This window comes from Lissotriton vulgaris, chromosome 6 (assembly GCF_964263255.1).
Source record: "Lissotriton vulgaris chromosome 6, aLisVul1.2, whole genome shotgun sequence".
Classification (NCBI taxonomy): domain Eukaryota; kingdom Metazoa; phylum Chordata; class Amphibia; order Caudata; family Salamandridae; genus Lissotriton; species Lissotriton vulgaris.
Genome location: NC_141694.1, coordinates 1,858,413,824 through 1,858,431,704, shown reverse-complemented (window position 1 = coordinate 1,858,431,704; position 17,881 = coordinate 1,858,413,824). Strand labels below are relative to the sequence as shown.

At 40.8% G+C, this 17,881-nt stretch overlaps 1 protein-coding gene across 1 annotated transcript in view; it reads right to left on the bottom strand.

Annotated features, from left to right (window-relative positions):
• Nucleotides 1–244: 244 nt before the first annotated feature.
• LOC147709667 (extracellular calcium-sensing receptor-like) overlaps nt 245–17,881 on the bottom strand; it is a 65,204-nt gene continuing 47,567 nt past the window's right edge. Inside the window, exons 3-4 of the mRNA XM_086926067.1 lie at nt 17,516–17,807; nt 245–1,114 (exon numbers count right to left, since the gene is read on the bottom strand). Of these exons, the coding sequence (XP_086782193.1) occupies nt 245–1,114; nt 17,516–17,807 (1,162 nt within the window). The remainder of the gene's footprint in view (nt 1,115–17,515; nt 17,808–17,881) is intronic.

Here is a 17,881-nt window from a genome sequence, read left to right as displayed (position 1 = left end):
CTGTTTTACTTCTGCTTGGTTATGCACTACCCCAGTGAGGACTGGGATGAGGAAGATTCGGGAGAAGGTAATGACCAGGTTAGTTACCAGTAATCTTCATTACTCTGAATCCAGGTCTTCCCCTTCACAGTCCTAGTTCCACCCAGCCCACCCCCCATGCATTCTCCCAGGAGGGCTAGGGTTTAAAAAAACATATAATATCATCAGTGTGTTGGTTTCATGGAACTGGTTTTGTTGAATACCATTATGTTTCAGGAAGTAGTTTCACACTTACATGCCATGGCTGAATGTCACTGGAGTTGGCACATGTTCCATTCACAAAAGGCCCATTGCCTGGATTGCATAAAATAAGTTCATTCAGTGCATGCGCATAGACATGGACTGCAAGGTATGCATGCTGAGTATAACTCAGATCATTTAGGTCAAATAGATCTCTCTGCACCTTTTCTAATGCTTCTTCACCGGAGCAAGGTCTTGCATCAGGACTGAAATCACCTGGTGCTGTGTAATTTTCTTGAGACTGCGCCCATTTGCAATTAAACGCCTTTTCCCAAAAGAGCTTTATAAATGTTTCCCCTGTAGATGTGGATGGGTGAAGGTGGTTAAGGAAGTCCCAGAAACCTGGCATTTGGCCTGTGTTGTGCACCAAGCCTATTGTCCCATTAAGCACTTCCCATGCCTGTCTGGTGAACAGTCCTGGAGTGATTCCAAATGAAGCAGAAGCAACAAACGCCTTCCCTGTGACGTGCTGTTCGTAAAGAGCCTCCATTAAAGCGGTGACATGCATCTCCGGACTGTGGAGGACAATTACGTTGACTGAATGCTGCTTGATTACTTCCACCACCTGTAGGATCTTATTCTTGGTGTAACTCAAGTGGATCTTAGCCACAAACCTCACACACCCTCCATTCTTTTCGATTCCTTGCCTTATCGCATGACCACCCTGCTCGCCAACATCATTGTCCACCACCACCATCCCTACCCAGAACCATTGGAAACGCCTGATCAGCTGGGGCAGAGCAATGGCTTGGAATTTGTTGCTTGGCACTGTGCGTAAAAATGAGGGAAATTGAAGCTTGTCGCTCAGAGCTGAAAACGTGGCTCCATAGCTAATCTATTGAAGAGAAGACAAAATAGGATACTTCTTGAGAAAACATTTGTTTTACCAAGGAAACCCACAGTTTGCAGTTGCGTGTTTGCACACGTTTTCAAGTCAACACTTGAACGTTTGGATAAAACAACCTCCAGCAGAGAAAAATACCTTTTGAATACTTTCTTCGTTTTTTTTATTCATCTCAATCTCTCATTCTAGTACCATTTACCCATTTTAGCATTCAACCTTCAGCTTTCAATTTTCTTATGTTTGTTCAATGTTTAATATTTTTATGTGACAGATACTGAGGATTTGTGGCTATACTGTATATATAGAAAATGTTATTCATTCTTAATATGTTACTGGATGCTTTCATCAATGTTACCAAAGGCTGATGCATGTACAGAAAGTATCTATGTACGCTTTCTTAATAAATTCATACAATGTACAAGCTTGTGTATAGCTATAAAAAATATATTTTTGCATGTGCATACTTTCACTGGTACGTGTCTATTCAGATACCTTGGATGCAATATATCAATATTTTGGAAATGCAGGAAAGATTTTATGAACCATACTTAAAATTAAAAAATCCATTCCACACAGCGCAAATATATAATAAACTTGAACATTTACAAACAACTTAAAGGAAAATGCAATAATTAAATGCAGCAAATGGAAATTGCAAATAACAATAACAGATGTCAGTACTGTTCTAATGCATAGATTGCCTGCTAGGGCAGAAGCATACAGGTTGGCATTTGTCATGCCAAATAATAGTTAAAAAAAAGAGATAACTGAGAGAAACTTAGGGGCATATTACCAAGCCCCTATCGCCACCACAACATCACTTTTTGTGACGTTGTGGTGGCGATAGGGTGAGCACCCTATCACCAAGGCAGTGTTAGACCAAATAGCGTGGCTAAAAGCCATGTATAGTGGCTTAACGCTGCCTTGGTAATAGGGCCCCTTCCACGCTAAAATTAGCATGAAAGGGGCATGCAGTGGGTGTTGCAGTGTTGTGTTTTATCTAGGACCCCGATCAATATTGTGACCTTATGCCCCTATACGGCTATAATCGATACATATCCCTATAATGGCATAATATCCAAAACCATATTTCAGCTAGTCGCCTCTGCAGTCCATGTCAGTCCATGACACAGCAGGAGTCACTTCCTTAGATTCCTAGATAGCACACCGAGTTCTTTCGACACTTCAAACCTCCAGCAACCTGGGAAAGCCCCGCTAGCTTTGTTTTGATTTGTAATAGAACTCCTAACGAGCACTGCAAGAACGACCAGTTCTTAGTGACATCTTTATTGACGTCTTATGTCCAACACTTACGTCAAACTCGGCACCTTTCAGGTATAAATAATACCAACGTTGCCTTAAGCAAACACAGCGGTGGTGGTGAATACAGGAGCAGAAACAGCTGTCCCCCTGCAGAAAGCCCAGCAGATGCAGAAAGCCCACGGACGCTGCCCCTCCTCCTTGACGCGCTGAGAAAGACGCAGTCTTTTCTCCTGCCGAGAAAATCCAGCTCCGGCGTTTCCAGCCTACCCTTGCAGGTGACTGGAATATTGAGTCCTGAGAGGAGATACCAGACCTCCAACATTCTATTCCCAAGGTACGGTGCTGACTAAACCCTTAGAGAGAATTCTTGAAGCAAACCTTGGCAAAACCAACTTAACTTAACTTGCTACTTACTTACTCCCTTCCACGTGTTAGGCTTAGGTCAGGTACACTGGGGTAGGCGTAGTTAGAAGCACCAGTTGAGATTGTTAGCCAAATGTATATATAAATGTATCTATTTTATTAATTTTAATCATCTTATGGCTAAGAAACCATATCAATGCTTTTACAGTATTACTTTGTGATACTCATACTACTGTACGCACTTTTTATAATAACAAGTCTTGCAATTGTGGAAATTCATTTCTCTTGCATGAGAACGAAGACTGTTCAATAAATAATACCGTTTATTGAAAACGCCCGTCTCTCTACTTCTCTGCATACTGGTGAAAGTAATCTTGCACAACTGACTGAGCGAAATAGCTGTCTATTGTTTCACACGACTCTAGAGATTGACTCTTATCTGAGGAGCAAAGTTGTCATGTTAATGCGGTTGTTGGAAAACTGAATCCCTTCTTGTCTGAGCCAAAGGAGCTGATCACTTCCTATTCAGTCAAGAAAGTTTCCAGTGACCTCTGAGCTAGCAGGTACAAGCCCAATTAAGTCTAACATAGTCAGTAGAGACCTAGAAGACCGCACTCCTACGTCTACACTGCTGTTTATGTTATTCCAATGCGCAGGGCCTATAGGGAAAATAGGAACTACACTACATGGCGCCCAACATTTGGTAAGGCGATAAAACTAACGCAAGACGTTAGAGTAACTCAGTCGTGCTTTTTCACACAGACCCTCTCTCCCGTAAATACTGCAATAGACGTCTGGAGTGGGTGAAAGGTTAAAATCCGCCTGAACTTAGTAGGACGAGATTCCTATGTAGAGTTTCTGGTTTATTCAACGTTGAAGGATACAGTGTTCCAAAATATTGTGCACCTAATCTTTGTCTCCTTGGAGACCTGCTCTGCAAAACTTTCATTTATACAATGTCAGTAGAGGACAACGGGACCGCTGGAGCCGCAGTAGATGCGAATCAACGGGACACCGGTGTCAATGAACCGGGTGCAATTATCATCCCGGCAAACTTAAGAAAATCTATAACATTAAAACTTATAGAAAACGGACTGACACCACAAGGTGGTACAGTCATTTTCGTGATAGAGGCACATGAATATCGGCAGACCGAGGTATTCTATTCATGGATAAACTTTCCAGCGGCAAACGCTATAACACAGGAGTTTCACTATTACAAAATAGAGAAACCACCGGAAGAGTACGCTCCTTTCGAGGAGATTGAAATTCCATTAAAATACCAAGAGCACCTGCTCTGGTTTAAAGGCGCCCTAAAACATACTGATCACATTACCAGGCTCCGTCCACTAGGTAGACCAGGAGCAACGTGGCCGGTTCTAACCAGCTACACACCACATCCGGACATTGAAAAAATGTAAAAAGAAGAACTTTTAGCACAGCTAAAATTACTGATTAAAATACATAGACAATTAGTCCAATATGTAATGCGGACTGCAACAGTCCAAACAGCTGTTAATGTTCCACAGCTGACCCCTCATCAGGGGAACACTAATAAAATTACACCACAGAACATACAATCATGTCTTGGTAAAACACCCATAAAACGGGAACAAATTCCTTTCTGGTTAGCACAGAAAATAACTCAAATAGAGGCAGTATTTCCGAATAATACCCTATTGAGAAACACAGGATCCTGACCATCTGCCTTCCAATGGGGGTCGCACCACATGTGGAGGACTGTGACACTTGGGGTACAGTCTTTGCTTCCATCTACACAAAAACACATAGTGTTCCGTCCATGGCGGTAATACCAGATGTACTAAAACAGATTCAGAATGAATACGGTCCAGAACCTGCTTTAACTCTTGGTATGAAATTACTGAAAGACTTCAAGCAGGTCTCGGCTATATTATTAGCCAACATAAAAGGAGAAGCAGCATCTGTGGCGATCCGCCAGAAATTGAAAGAAACAGATATAACAGATCAACCAATTGAGCTCGCCAGAATCCTAGAAAAATGATATGAGGAACTAGGTAGAGATAGCTTGGGTGGGAAACCAGTAAAACCCCAACTACTCGAAAATCCTGAAAAAGTATTTATTAAAAATAATCTAAACACTCCAAAAAAGAGTTGGGATGGAAATAAACAATCCACTCCCAAGGAAAGGAAAGAACTCCAACTCGAGAACACCAGTCTCCCCAGAGGGAGCCCTCTAAAAAAAGATACAACCTTAGAAATAGGGATAACTTGAAAAAACCTGATAGATATCAAAGTATTGATACACGTCCCTCTCGATCTTTTTCGCAGAAATCGGAAAGAAGAGGACGGTCAGACCCAGAAGAGCACACCAAGTCCAAAGACAAGGAACCTGCTCAAAGTAAAAAGTCACAATTTCCAAAAAAGAAGGTAGCCAGTATTAGAGTAATTGAACATGCCGAGAATACTGAGGACACAGCTGAAAAACGGAGAGTGGGCACAAACAATGCTAGACAGTGCAGCAGAAATCAGCATAGCTCGCAAGATCCTGATGAATCATCTGGAGACAGTGGACGCGAATGAATACATTCAAGTTGAAACTGCAGACACCAGAGTTAGCAAACCTCATAAGATATACGAAATAACACTGCGTATAGAGGGAGATAAGACTAGGAAAATAAGGGGTCTATTTTGGGATAACCTCTCAAAAGGCTATGACATCCTGTTAGCTGAGAAAGATTGGCCCCCGGAGTTTGTCAGGGAGTGCCCTCATGGCGAAGAAATGATTATGCCTGCCTTCTCAAATCACATTCCAATTCACAAGAAATATACTTATGCAAGGAAATGGGCAGTAGCTCAAGCACCTGCATTATATAAGAATCATGTAGGATGGGATGAGGACTCTCCTCCTCACAAAATCCAGTTAAAAAGTCAACCTACTGCACAGAGGCAGTACCCAATTAAGCAAGAAGCTAAAAAACAGGTCAGGGAGATTTTAGATCAACTTGAATACCAGCGGGTGATTGAAACATGCACCTCTCAAATGAACAATCCTTTGTTTCCTGTCTCCAAACCAGACAATTCATATCGTCTAGTCTTGGACTACAGACACCTTAACTCGTGTTGCAAAACATTTGCGGTTCAAAACTCGCACAGTGCGGCACTGATGAATAACATCGTTCGCAAAAAATACAAAACAACCTTAGACATATCTAATGGATTCTTTTGTCAAAATATTGCACCAGAAAGCAGGTACTTGACCGCTTTCTCAATAATGGGGTCACAGAAAAATTTCTGTAGGCTACCACAGGAGTTCAAGAATAGCCCAGGATTATTTTCAGCCAGAGTAACAGAGTTACTACAAATATATGATGATGAGGCATTATCTTATGTCGATGACATCTATCTTACAGACGACTACTTGGATATCCACTTGAAAAGAGTGAACACCATAATACTTGGGTTCGCGGCAGAGGGTTACAAATTCAACTTTAAAAAGTCTCGAATTGCCCATCTAACAGTACTATTTTTAGGTTACGAATTATCAAGTGAAGGCAAAAGCCTAGCGGACAACTTCTTAGAGAAGTGCGCTATACTCCAAGCACCAAAAACGCTGAAAAACTTACAATCTATTCTAGGCTTCCTGAATTTTGGAAGAACTTACATATTAAACTATGCAGAGAGGGTTAAACCTCTCTACGAATTAATAAAACCTGATTTCAAACCAATCAACTGGACTCAAAAACACACAGAAATGTTGAGATCACTGCAAACAGACATGTTAGCTAAAACAAAATTAGAAACACGTGACAATACACGCAACCTTGTAATCCGAGTCATCCCAGGAAGATGCGGATTCACGTACCTAACCTCTAATGAGGGAGAAACTGTACCAATAGCTTACAAATCTCATTTGTACACAAATGCTGAAATAAAATTCAGTTCAAAGGAAAAAATTCTAACTGCGGTTCAGACTGCTGTAGCAAAAGAAAGGGCACTAGCACAAGGTAAACGAATAATAATCGTTACACCAATACCTGCTTTAGAAGCAGTAACTAAAGCGAGCATCCCGAATGCTAAAACTCTGCATCCAAGATGGATCCAATGGGTTAATTCTCTTGCTGCAACAGACGTAGTGTATGAATTTGATCCCAATTTAAAGACACAGGAATTTTTACAGTATGAATATGAATGTCCTCTGCCAATTGAAATCCTGCCTCTAGAGAAATACGGATGTATCATATATACAGACGGATCGGCACAACCCGCGGTTGGGGGTAAACAAGCTTACAGTGCTGCGTGCGCGATTGTTAAAGGTCGTTGGCACAAAGGAAAATTTAGACCAATGGTCACTAAGACGCAATCTCTAGGAGATTGTACAGCTCAGCGAGCTGAACTACTAGCATTTAAGATGGCGCTCGAAAATACCGATCGCGAATTCCCCACACTTATAGTGTGCGATTCATATTATTGCGTTCTATCTTATAATGAATATTTGAAGAATTGGGTTGAAAACGGGTTCAAAGATTCAAAAGGTGGCACAATCAAGCATAAAATGCTTTGGGAACAAGTAGTTCTTTTACAGAAGGAACTACAAAAGACTCACATGATACACACTCTGAGTCATCAACGTGATGGCGTTCACGTTGTGGGGAATTCATTGGCTGATGAAGCCGCGAAGGCAGCTGCGCAAACGGCTTCCGTAGCTGCTATCACCCGGTCAAAAACAAAAATAGACAGCGATATACTACAAGCTGTCAGTGCGTCAGTAAAAGATAATAAGGAAACACTCCCAAGAGGCTTTCCAGAAAAGTACTCATATTTAACGGATACGAATAATGTTCCTTTTGCTCGAATCCCTGGAGTGGGGGATAGGGTAATTCCAAACATGGAACACAGGTTAGGACTAATAATAGCGGCACACGAAGGGCTTGCTTCTGCACATGCTGGAGTTTCCGCAACAATATCATTACTAAAACAGAGATATTGGTGGCCTCGTATGGGAATACAAACTAAGAAATATGTACTAGAATGCGAAATATGCCAAAAAATGAAAGTATCAACAGTGAAACGACCAGCGCAGACACCTCTTCTCATCTCAGATAAACCATTAGCATGTGTTTACCTGGACCACTGTGGTCCCCTACAAAGGGACGGCAACTATAAATATATCATGGTCACAGTGGATTCCTGTACAAGATTCATATGGATGTGGCGCTCGGCTGACGCAAAAACTGTTATAAAAGATCTGCGAGTCTTTATCGGCACATACGCAATAGCCAGTCTCCATTCTGACCAGGGTCCTGCTTTTAGCTCTAGGGCTTATAAGGAGGCCATGACCAGCATGGGAATTGGGTTGCGGTTCTCTTGTCCATTTCACCCGGAAGGAAACAGTGTAGTGGAAAGAAAAAACCGGGACATAAAGCAATCTATAACAGCAAAGGTATTAGGTTCGGGTGATGGGTGGGTCAAACATTTAACAAGTGTCCAACGTAGTCTTAATAATTTGCCAAGAAATTCTCTAAAAAGTTTCAGCCCGTACGAACTATTGTTCGGAACTAGAATGTACGTTCAGGACCTTGATAGTCAGGCTTCAGTGGTAAATGATGATAAGAAAGACTTTGAAATCAAAGATCATTTGGCTGTTTTACAGGACTTAAATGAAACAAGAAAAGCCATGAGCAACATAAAGTTAAAACAACAGCCAACAACCACTGAAGACACACCACCTGTCCCAGAAAGACCTGTCTGGATTCCAAAGATTGGGGATCTGGTCAGAGAAAAAATAGCGGTGAAGAAGGAATTTGGGCCTTCTTACAGAAAAGCAGTACCTGTCTTAAGTATCAACGGAACAAGATCAGTAGTACTACCGCCCCTTGCTGGTAAAAAGGAGAACCGAGTTGTATCCATCGACCTGGTAAAACCACAAGCATGTGGCCTATAATAAATAGCAGGCCAAGTGGACTCCCAAGAAGTAACAGAATACCCAAATTTGCAACAATCCAAGAGGTTCAAACTGAAAGACTAATCACATTTGATAAACCTGCAGTGCACAAAGAAGGACTATGTAATAATACCATGGAACTCTTGCCTCTTGAAACACAAATAGAATCAGTTCATCGAGAAACACCAATCTACAATGACGTGGCATCAGAATGTGCTAATGAAAATCAAAGGGGAATTGCTATTCCTACAATCGATAGAACTGCCTCTGGCTACTTCATCAATTTCAATAACTTTTCTGAAGATCCAAGCGACCCATAAGTAACGCCAGAAACAAAGACTTTTAAAGAAAAAGCAACAGAACTCTTTCATCAACTCAAAGAAACTTATCTTGTTTCACCATGGTTAGAGTTTTGGTTTGGGCTAGGTGTATTTTTCCTGCTACTTTGGCTCATCATGGTACTTTGTTTGGGAAAATTCATTGAGGGAAAATACAGTTCAATGGACACAGCAAGTCAGAACATCAAATTAGTTCTAAAACGACACAAGTCATCTCACATCGAGAAAAGAGAACTATCATCAGTGAATGTCACAGCCATTCCAATACCCGGCGGGGTAGTTTGGGAAAAGACTGACTATGAAATATATGGCCCGGTCGAGATCCTGAAATATCCTCACCAGTTCAAGGTTTCATTAAGTGACTTTGTAAAACCTAGTACATTCTCTGATGATTGGGATTTTGAAAGTATAAATAATATGATGTCTGATTTAGTGTTGTCAGCAAAATTTACAGAACATAATTATTTACAAGGTTCATCTAATTATGAACAAATGTACTGTTTTTCACATTTCGGGGACCATTACTTGCATAAAACTGCTCAACCTAGAAATATTTATAAATATAACCAATGGGAGCATTGTGCAACACCGCCCAAAAGCAGTTCAAAAACATTCTATGAGAAATTCCAGTACTTCTCAGGGTTTGACACAAGTAATGCTGAAACATTTTATTATAAACTGTTGGATAAAACAGGGACGAAAACCATGCTGACAAATACTAAATTGATATATTCAGAAGCATTTTATGAAAAAATTATTACATTTGGTTTTGATTTCTGGAGAAATAACATTGAAACAAAAACAATCTGGGGTACAAAAGATTGGCAGGTACAAGGCCTAGAAGCATTATTTCGAGCCTGCATGATCCCAGAACAAATAATGTTCTTAAATGACACAATTCAACAGACAACCTGTCTTGGCCTAGCTAAGATTAAGGACCTTAACAAACCGTCTATTCCGAAGCCAATACCTGATAATGCAACAACAGATATTGAATTAGACGTATCCAAAATTTTACATCTAAACAGAATACATCCTGATTGGAAAAAGTGGTTAATCTGGCCAACAGACACTAATAACTGTCAAGATAGATTCCTGAACAAAACACAGGGGTTACAAATGACCAGACCAGACCCTAGATACTCCCAGAGACAACATCCAGGGATAGTAACAACATACAGTGTAGGGAAACTCTGCCTCGAATGGCTAGAAACATCAACACTGGCAGAAATTAAGCAACACTTATCTTTACTTAAAGAGGGTGCTGACTTGGGTGATTTCATTATGGGACCACGCAAACAGCGTCAAAAACGTTTCATAGCGGCAAGTGTATATGCGGCTTACAACGAGGCATGGAAAGTAATGCAAATTGAAACAGCAGAGAAAATACGAGAAATTGATCGTATTAATTTGGAAAAATCACTTTCTGTTGTGGACAATGGGTTAATGACTCTGTCCTCCAGAATATATTCACTGGACAGTATTGTATCATCTGCCATCGATATAATAGATCAGGACCTGCTAATGTTACAACATGGCCAGTCCCAGTTACGTTCTATTGTACAACTAGGCTGGACGTTGCAAAATCTGCGTTCTGGCTATGTGCCATGGCGTCTAATCAACATAACGTCATTGTTTTCTGTTTTTAACCTTACTGATAAACAAATCAGTTTAGCCCAAAAAGGAGCAGACTATACAATTCTGAGCATTGAAAAACTTGAGAGATTACCATTGACAATGTCAGAAAGTCCTGTCATTGAATGGATAATACACAGGATTATCACAATTCCGATAACAACTTTCCGGTTTAAAAATTGCCTTGAGTATATCCGACTGGCCAGTATAAAAGGTTGGGTAAAGGGTACATTAAGTTATCATGGAAATTACCATATACACACGCATGCTATAGTGACAACGACAAAAATGTATTTCTTAGTGGTGAAAATTGCAAACATTCACTAAGCGGTATACTTTTGTGCCAGGGTATTAGTTTGCATGGGGCCTGTGAAGGGACTTCAAACAACCTTTCATGCCACCAGCACATCACACCTGCAAAACAGATAGAGCCTTTCTTTAGACAACTTGCTAATGGGAGTTACATTCTAATAACGGACCACAGCTGTTGTGTCTTAGTGCCAGGGAAAGCATATCTCATAAACGTGTCTTCCATGGTCACTTGCTGTATGCAAGCATTGTTTCCAAACGGCCCTGGAGATTCAGAGACGCCTATTTGGCCTCCGTTGAAAATCTCTTCTATACGAATTGATACTTTAAGCAGAATGAAGTCTGTGCTTTTGCAGACAACTGTGCCCATCACGTCATCAAAAGAGACGTATGATCTCCAAGTTGCAAGGACAACCTCGGAGATACATGAACTTTTATCAACAAATTGCCCCGTACATTTCGTAGAAATGTTGAGCCAAATCCTAAATATGTCGGATGCCATAGGTATCTCGAATGTATTTAAGACAATTTTTTCGGGACTGCTAACACCATTCGAGGCAATCCTGGGCATAATTCCAAATTTTGTCCATTCGGTCTTTGGCGGCCTACCTCTACTTTTGGGCATTCTATTTTTGACCCTTCTGCTCCGATATGTCAAGCCAAAACACAGACATGACTCCGGCAAGGATGGAAGAAACGATCCTAGCAATGCGCTACCGGGACCGCATAACTAAGGTCCTTGGACTGGCTCGGCTGAGAGATTTGAACATGACCTGGTTTCTTTCATTCAGACCTATATGGCAGACCTGCATCTTACCTGTGCTTCGATGTATGCTATGCGGAGAGGAATGCGTGTTAGACACCTGTCTTGCACTACCATCGGCTGTACCAAAGGATATCGATACTTTGCTAGGTCCTGTAACGGCTCATGCATCGTGTTGTCCCCAGCGGTTACCAATCCTGATGACGGCATTCGTTGAAACTCCTGCGCTACGACTAGGTGGCGGCAGTGAAAGCAGCATCACCCAGGTACGACCTTCTGTGAGCATTGCTGATCCAAACATCGATGATAGCAATCATTCTCACGACTGCCAGGTTACAGCACTATCAAACCTGGTCGAACTGTCACCTGAATATGTAGAGCTATTCTTTGAGAGCCTGTCTGATATGATGTTCTCCCCTGAACAGAAACAATGAATTTTGGAAAAGACTCCGGCGCACAGCGTTCCCATGAACTCTGAAATTCAGCCTTCAGCTTTGATAAACAAAAGCTAGTGAAAAGCGTTTTGAACTATATTTCCCCGCTCTCCTTGATAGAAAATATTTTTTGAATCAAACATTTTTTCTAAATATTTACCTTTTTCTGGCACAAATACTTTTGCTTAAAGTAAAACTATTCATAGAGAACAGAGCTTCTATTTTTAGTGCATCTAGAGACAATATATTACCTCGGCCTCTAGTACAATTTTTTTACAGCACTTGTATTTACATGTGATGAAATCGTCTTGACCTTTTTTTCTGTATTTAGAGACATTTCATGTGTAATCTCGCATAATCGTTCAACTGAATATATATGCATAGTGTTTGAATGATTAATCTGCTTATTAACGTACAGTACCTATATTTTCATGTATTTTATGTACGCCATTTCAAGTACAAAATGTATTTTGGGGTGGGTATGTATACACGCGCATCCTATTGCTTTAGTTTTTAGTAATTTGATGGACATGAATTCGTGGAGTGAGTGTTGTGTTTCATCTAGGACCCCGATCAATATCGTGACCTTATGCCCCTATACGGCTATAATCGATACATATCCCTATAATGGCATAATATCCAAAACCATATTTCAGCAAGTCGCCTCTGCAGTCCATGTCAGTCCATGACACAGCAGGAGTCACTTCCTTAGATTCCTAGATAGCACACTGAGTTCTTTCGACACTTCAAACCTCCAGCAACCTGGGAAAGCCCCGCTAGCTTTGTTTTGATTTGTAATAGAACTCCTAACGAGCACTGTAAGAACGACCAGTTCTTAGTGACATCTTTATTGACGTCTTATGTCCAACACTTACGTCAAACTCGGCACCTTTCAGGTATAAATAATACCAACGTTGCCTTAAGCAAACACAGCGGTGGTGGTGAATACAGGAGCAGAAACAGCTGCCCCCCTGCAGAAAGCCCAGCAGATGCAGAAAGCCCAAGGATGCTGCCCCTCCTCCTTGACGCGCTGAGAAAGACGCTGTCTTTTCTCCTGCCGAGAAAATCCAGCTCCGGCGTTTCCAGCCTACCCTTGCAGGTGACTGGAATATCGAGTCCTGAGAGGAGATACCAGACCTCCAAGAAACAACAAAATGGTGAGTGGAGGGTCCCAGGGAATCTTTAATGACCACACAGTTATAGCCCCCTGAACACAAGCACAACTAAACAATAAAATAACTATGGGTCAAAAGGGGGTATGTCTTTTATAAAGTGTGTCTGGGTGAATGAATGTGTGTTGAGCAATTTGTTAGAACAGCACACAACCAAGTATCGCACTAGATGGGAAGATATCCATCAGTTTATCGTCCTTTGCCGCCCTATCATCATTTGAAACCCTTCCCAAAGCGTGGAAGCAAAGTTGTTGCCACTTCAACAAGGAGAAGGTGGTGCGCGGTGAATGGGATGTTACTTGATAACTGAGGATCAGTGCAAGAAAAGAATTCGTGAAAATCAAAAAGGAAGGAGAAAAAGTGCTCTATGTTAAAATTGGATAATGAACGCTAAGGGACTTTATTCTGGTGCCGTTCATTTCCAAGGTTAAAAGATTCAGTGCAAAACAACCAGTGAGTAACCCTAATATTCACTGCTTGTATTGTTGTGGTCGACATGTTTCTGCGGTTTATAGATCAATAAGTATCACCCGCTTCATCAGGACCTATAGTATATGCTACTGCTCAACGTGCGATAAAAAGTATCTGATACAGATATCACCTGATCAAACCTGGTGATCCTCCTAAGTATGTGGGGGAAGTCCAGGAAAGACGTCATCAAGACACAGACAACACAAATAAAAAGACATATACAAGACATATACAAAGATAAAAACGAAAACCAGGGTACAGCTTCGGAAACGGGCATCTATTAGCTGTGAGATCGCGTCCCTAGTACTATTCACTATTTGTTGTGAGTGAGACAGTTGCACCATATATATAGACTAAATATAATAAGGGATTAGTTCCGAATACGGTCATATGTATGTTGTGGGATCATGCTCCCAGTACTATTTATTGAGAATGCGAATAATACAGTTGTACCAATTAAATCACTACACTCGCATAAGAATGGGTGTACGTCTATGGGCATATAACACTACAAGTGTTGTTGCATATGTGGTCCCTCTTGATGACATTTGGAGGTATACTACATATTAACAACACAAGATCAAAACTCAAGAAAACAAACCCTAGAGAACTACAGATTGGTTTGTTTTTTCTTAACAAAAAATAGGACGGATATATCTTAAGTATACTCTGTGTGGCGCCCGCATGTCAGGCTCTCGCAGTGGTTTTTTGGCTTTACAAGTCTCATTTCCTCTATATTTTAGAGCGGTGCACTATCTTCCTGAGCTGTAGCCAGGCGAGGAGTGGCACGTTCCTCTTACCCAAAAGGTGAGTGAGAGGATTATAAATGATTGGTAATTAGTCTAACAGGAATGCCATATCATGAAACGAAAATGTAAAATAACTTACACTAACCATGTAAATGCCGTTTTTATCTTTGTATATGTCTTTTTATTTGTGTTGTCTGTGTCTTGATGACGTCTTTCCTGGACTTCCCCCCACATACTTAGGAGGATCACCAGGTTTGATCAGGTGATATCTGTATCAAATACTTTTTATCGCACGTTGAGCAGTAGCATATACTATAGGTCCTGATGAAGCGGGTGATACTTATTGATCTATAAACCGCAGAAACATGTCGACCACAACGATACAAGCCAGTGATTATTAGGGTTACTCACTGGTTGTTTTGCACTGAATCTTTTAACCTTGGAAATGAACGGCACCAGAATAAAGTCCCTTAGCGTTCATTATCCAATTTTAACATAGAGCACTTTTTCTCCTTCCTTTTTGATTTTCACGAATTCTTTTCTTGCACTGCTCCTCAGTTATCAAGTAACATCCCATTTACCGCGCACCACCTTCTCCTTGTTGAAGTGGCAACAACTTTGCTTCCACGCTTTGGGAAGGGTTTCAAATGATGATAGGGCGGCAAAGGACGATAAACTGATGGATATCTTCCCATCTAGTGCGATACTTGGTTGTGTGCTGTTCTAACAAATTGCTCAACACACATTCATTCACCCAGACACACTTTATAAAAGACATACCCCCTTTTGACCCATAGTTATTTTATTGTTTAGTGATACCAGACCTCCAACATTCTATTCCCAAGGTACGGTGCTGACTAAACCCTTAGAGAGAATTCTTGAAACAAACCTTGGCACAACCAACTTAACTTGCTACTTACTTACTCCCTTCCACGTGTTAGGCTTAGGTCAGGTACACTGGGGTAGGCGTAGTTAGAAGCACCAGTTGAGATTGTTAGCCAAATGTATATATAAATGTATCTATTTTATTCATTTTAATCATCTTATGGCTAAGAAACCATATCAATGCTTTTACAGTATTACTTTGTGATACTCATACTACTGTACGCACTGTTTATAATAACAAGTCTTGCAATTGTGGCAATTCATTTCTCTTGCATGAGAACGAAGACTGTTCAATAAATAATACCTTTTATTGAAAACGCCCGTCTCTCTACTTCTCTGCATACTGGTGAAAGTAATCTTGCACAACTGACTGAGCGAAATAGTTGTCTATTGTTTCACACGACTCTAGAGATTGACTCTTATCTGAGGAGCAAAGTTGTCATGTTAATGCGGTTGTTGGAAAACTGAATCCCTTCTTGTCTGAGCCAAAGGAGCTGATCACTTCCTATTCAGTCAAGAAAGTTTCCAGTGACCTCTGAGCTAGCTGGTACAAACCCAATTAAGTCTAACATAGTCAGTAGAGACCTAGAAGACCGCACTCCTACGTCTACACTGCTGTTTATGTTATTCCAATGCGCAGGGCCTATAGGGAAAATAGGAACTACACTACAGCAGTGGGCGTTCCACTGCAAAACCCATTCACTTCAACGCTGCCACCTATTATCAGGAGAGGTGATAATAGGTGGACCAGGAAAATTCTGCCTTGTGCAGCACACATGGAAAAAAGCAAAATGCCAAGGTTTGTTCATGTACAGGAAGGTATGCCATTTTGTAACTTACATGTAAGTTAGAAAATGGCATTTTAAGTTTGTTTTGTACATAAAGAAACCTCCCTTCTCACAGATACCCTTGCACTCTGGTGCAAGGCTGCCTGCGTTGGCGTTAAGTCATGAGACATAATGCCATCGCAGGTGGAAATGCCAGGCTGCACCATATCCTTAGTAATATGGTGCAGCCTGGCTTTTCCGAAATGGCATGAAAGGCGTTAAGCCAAAGAGGCTAACGCCTCTCACCGCCACTTCCTAGATAATATGCCCCATAAATACTTAAGAAAGTTAAAGAAGACTTAAATTCAGGGAATAATTCTTAGCTTCTCTATCCCCAGTAATCATTATTATTTTTCTTTTAACTTTGATATTTTAACATAGAATTAATACATATATCTGTAAGTCGATCAATATTTTGCAACAGATGATTGACTCATTTGTTTATATTATGACGTACATATGTCTGTGTCTTATACAATTGATAGCTATCATGTTATTGTTGACAATGTGGGATGCAAAGGTTTGGGATCAGTCTACATTTGGTGAAGCTTCATCTTTGCTGCATTTAAGCTTTTCATGGATGCTTGGTATAATCCCATCCAAATTTGGAGTAATACTCTACAGACCCAAAAACTATCAAAGCTAATTTCGGTCTTCTGGCTCACAGGCTTTCTACACATACTGTGCATGATTAATGTCTCTATTGAATCTGTGCACTCCTATTGACATTTTAAAAGATGTCAGCCATCTTTATTCCTAATTCAGTTCCACCTTCTGATTTGTGAAGAAAAAACAAAATGCACATTAGCCTTCCCCTGAGTGGCCAAAATCTCTGAGATGTTTTGGAGAGTGTGCCTATCAGTCCAGATTTTTCTGGCTGAGAACTCCAGTTTACACACATGCAGAGCATCTCTCCCGTCTTTATGCCTACAAGCTCTGAAGGTAGTCAATCCAAGGACTGTATATGTCAGTAACTCCCTCTCATACGAACCTGTCCTATTCCTAATTTAAGGGTTTCTTCAACGATTATGCACATTACAACTAGTGTTCCACTTGCACCACCTGTTTTGGGAGGTATTTCCACATAGAAAATCCAGAATTGTGGTAATGGAAGATATGTTTGTAAGATATCAAGATAGCTCCTATGTTTTTGAAAGTGAAGCATTACAGAACTAGGGCCAAGCATAAGGTGATCAAGAAGAGTGTTAATTCAGAAATTGACATTTCATATAATACTGTAAACAAACCGTGTGCCTTTACCTGAGGTACATGAAAAATTCCCAGCATCCGGGCCATGGGAAGGGATAAAGCTGATACCAGATCTCCCACAATCCCAGCCAGTAACTGATGAGGCCAGCAGTTGTAAGCAGGCACTGTACTCTCCACCCCAGAGAGCAAACCCAATGCTCCCATGATGGCTCTAGCCTCTGATGTGCAGGAATCAAAAACTCTGAAGCCCAGAGTCAAGTTGGGTAGCATGTTTGGAGTCCGATTAATTTCTTCTATTGCAAACATCATGCCTAATATATCCCTGTAGAACTTGATTTGGAACCTGTATAAACAGAGAAATTAGTAAAACATATCACACTGCCATGCATAACAATGCACTGTAACAATATAAACCTT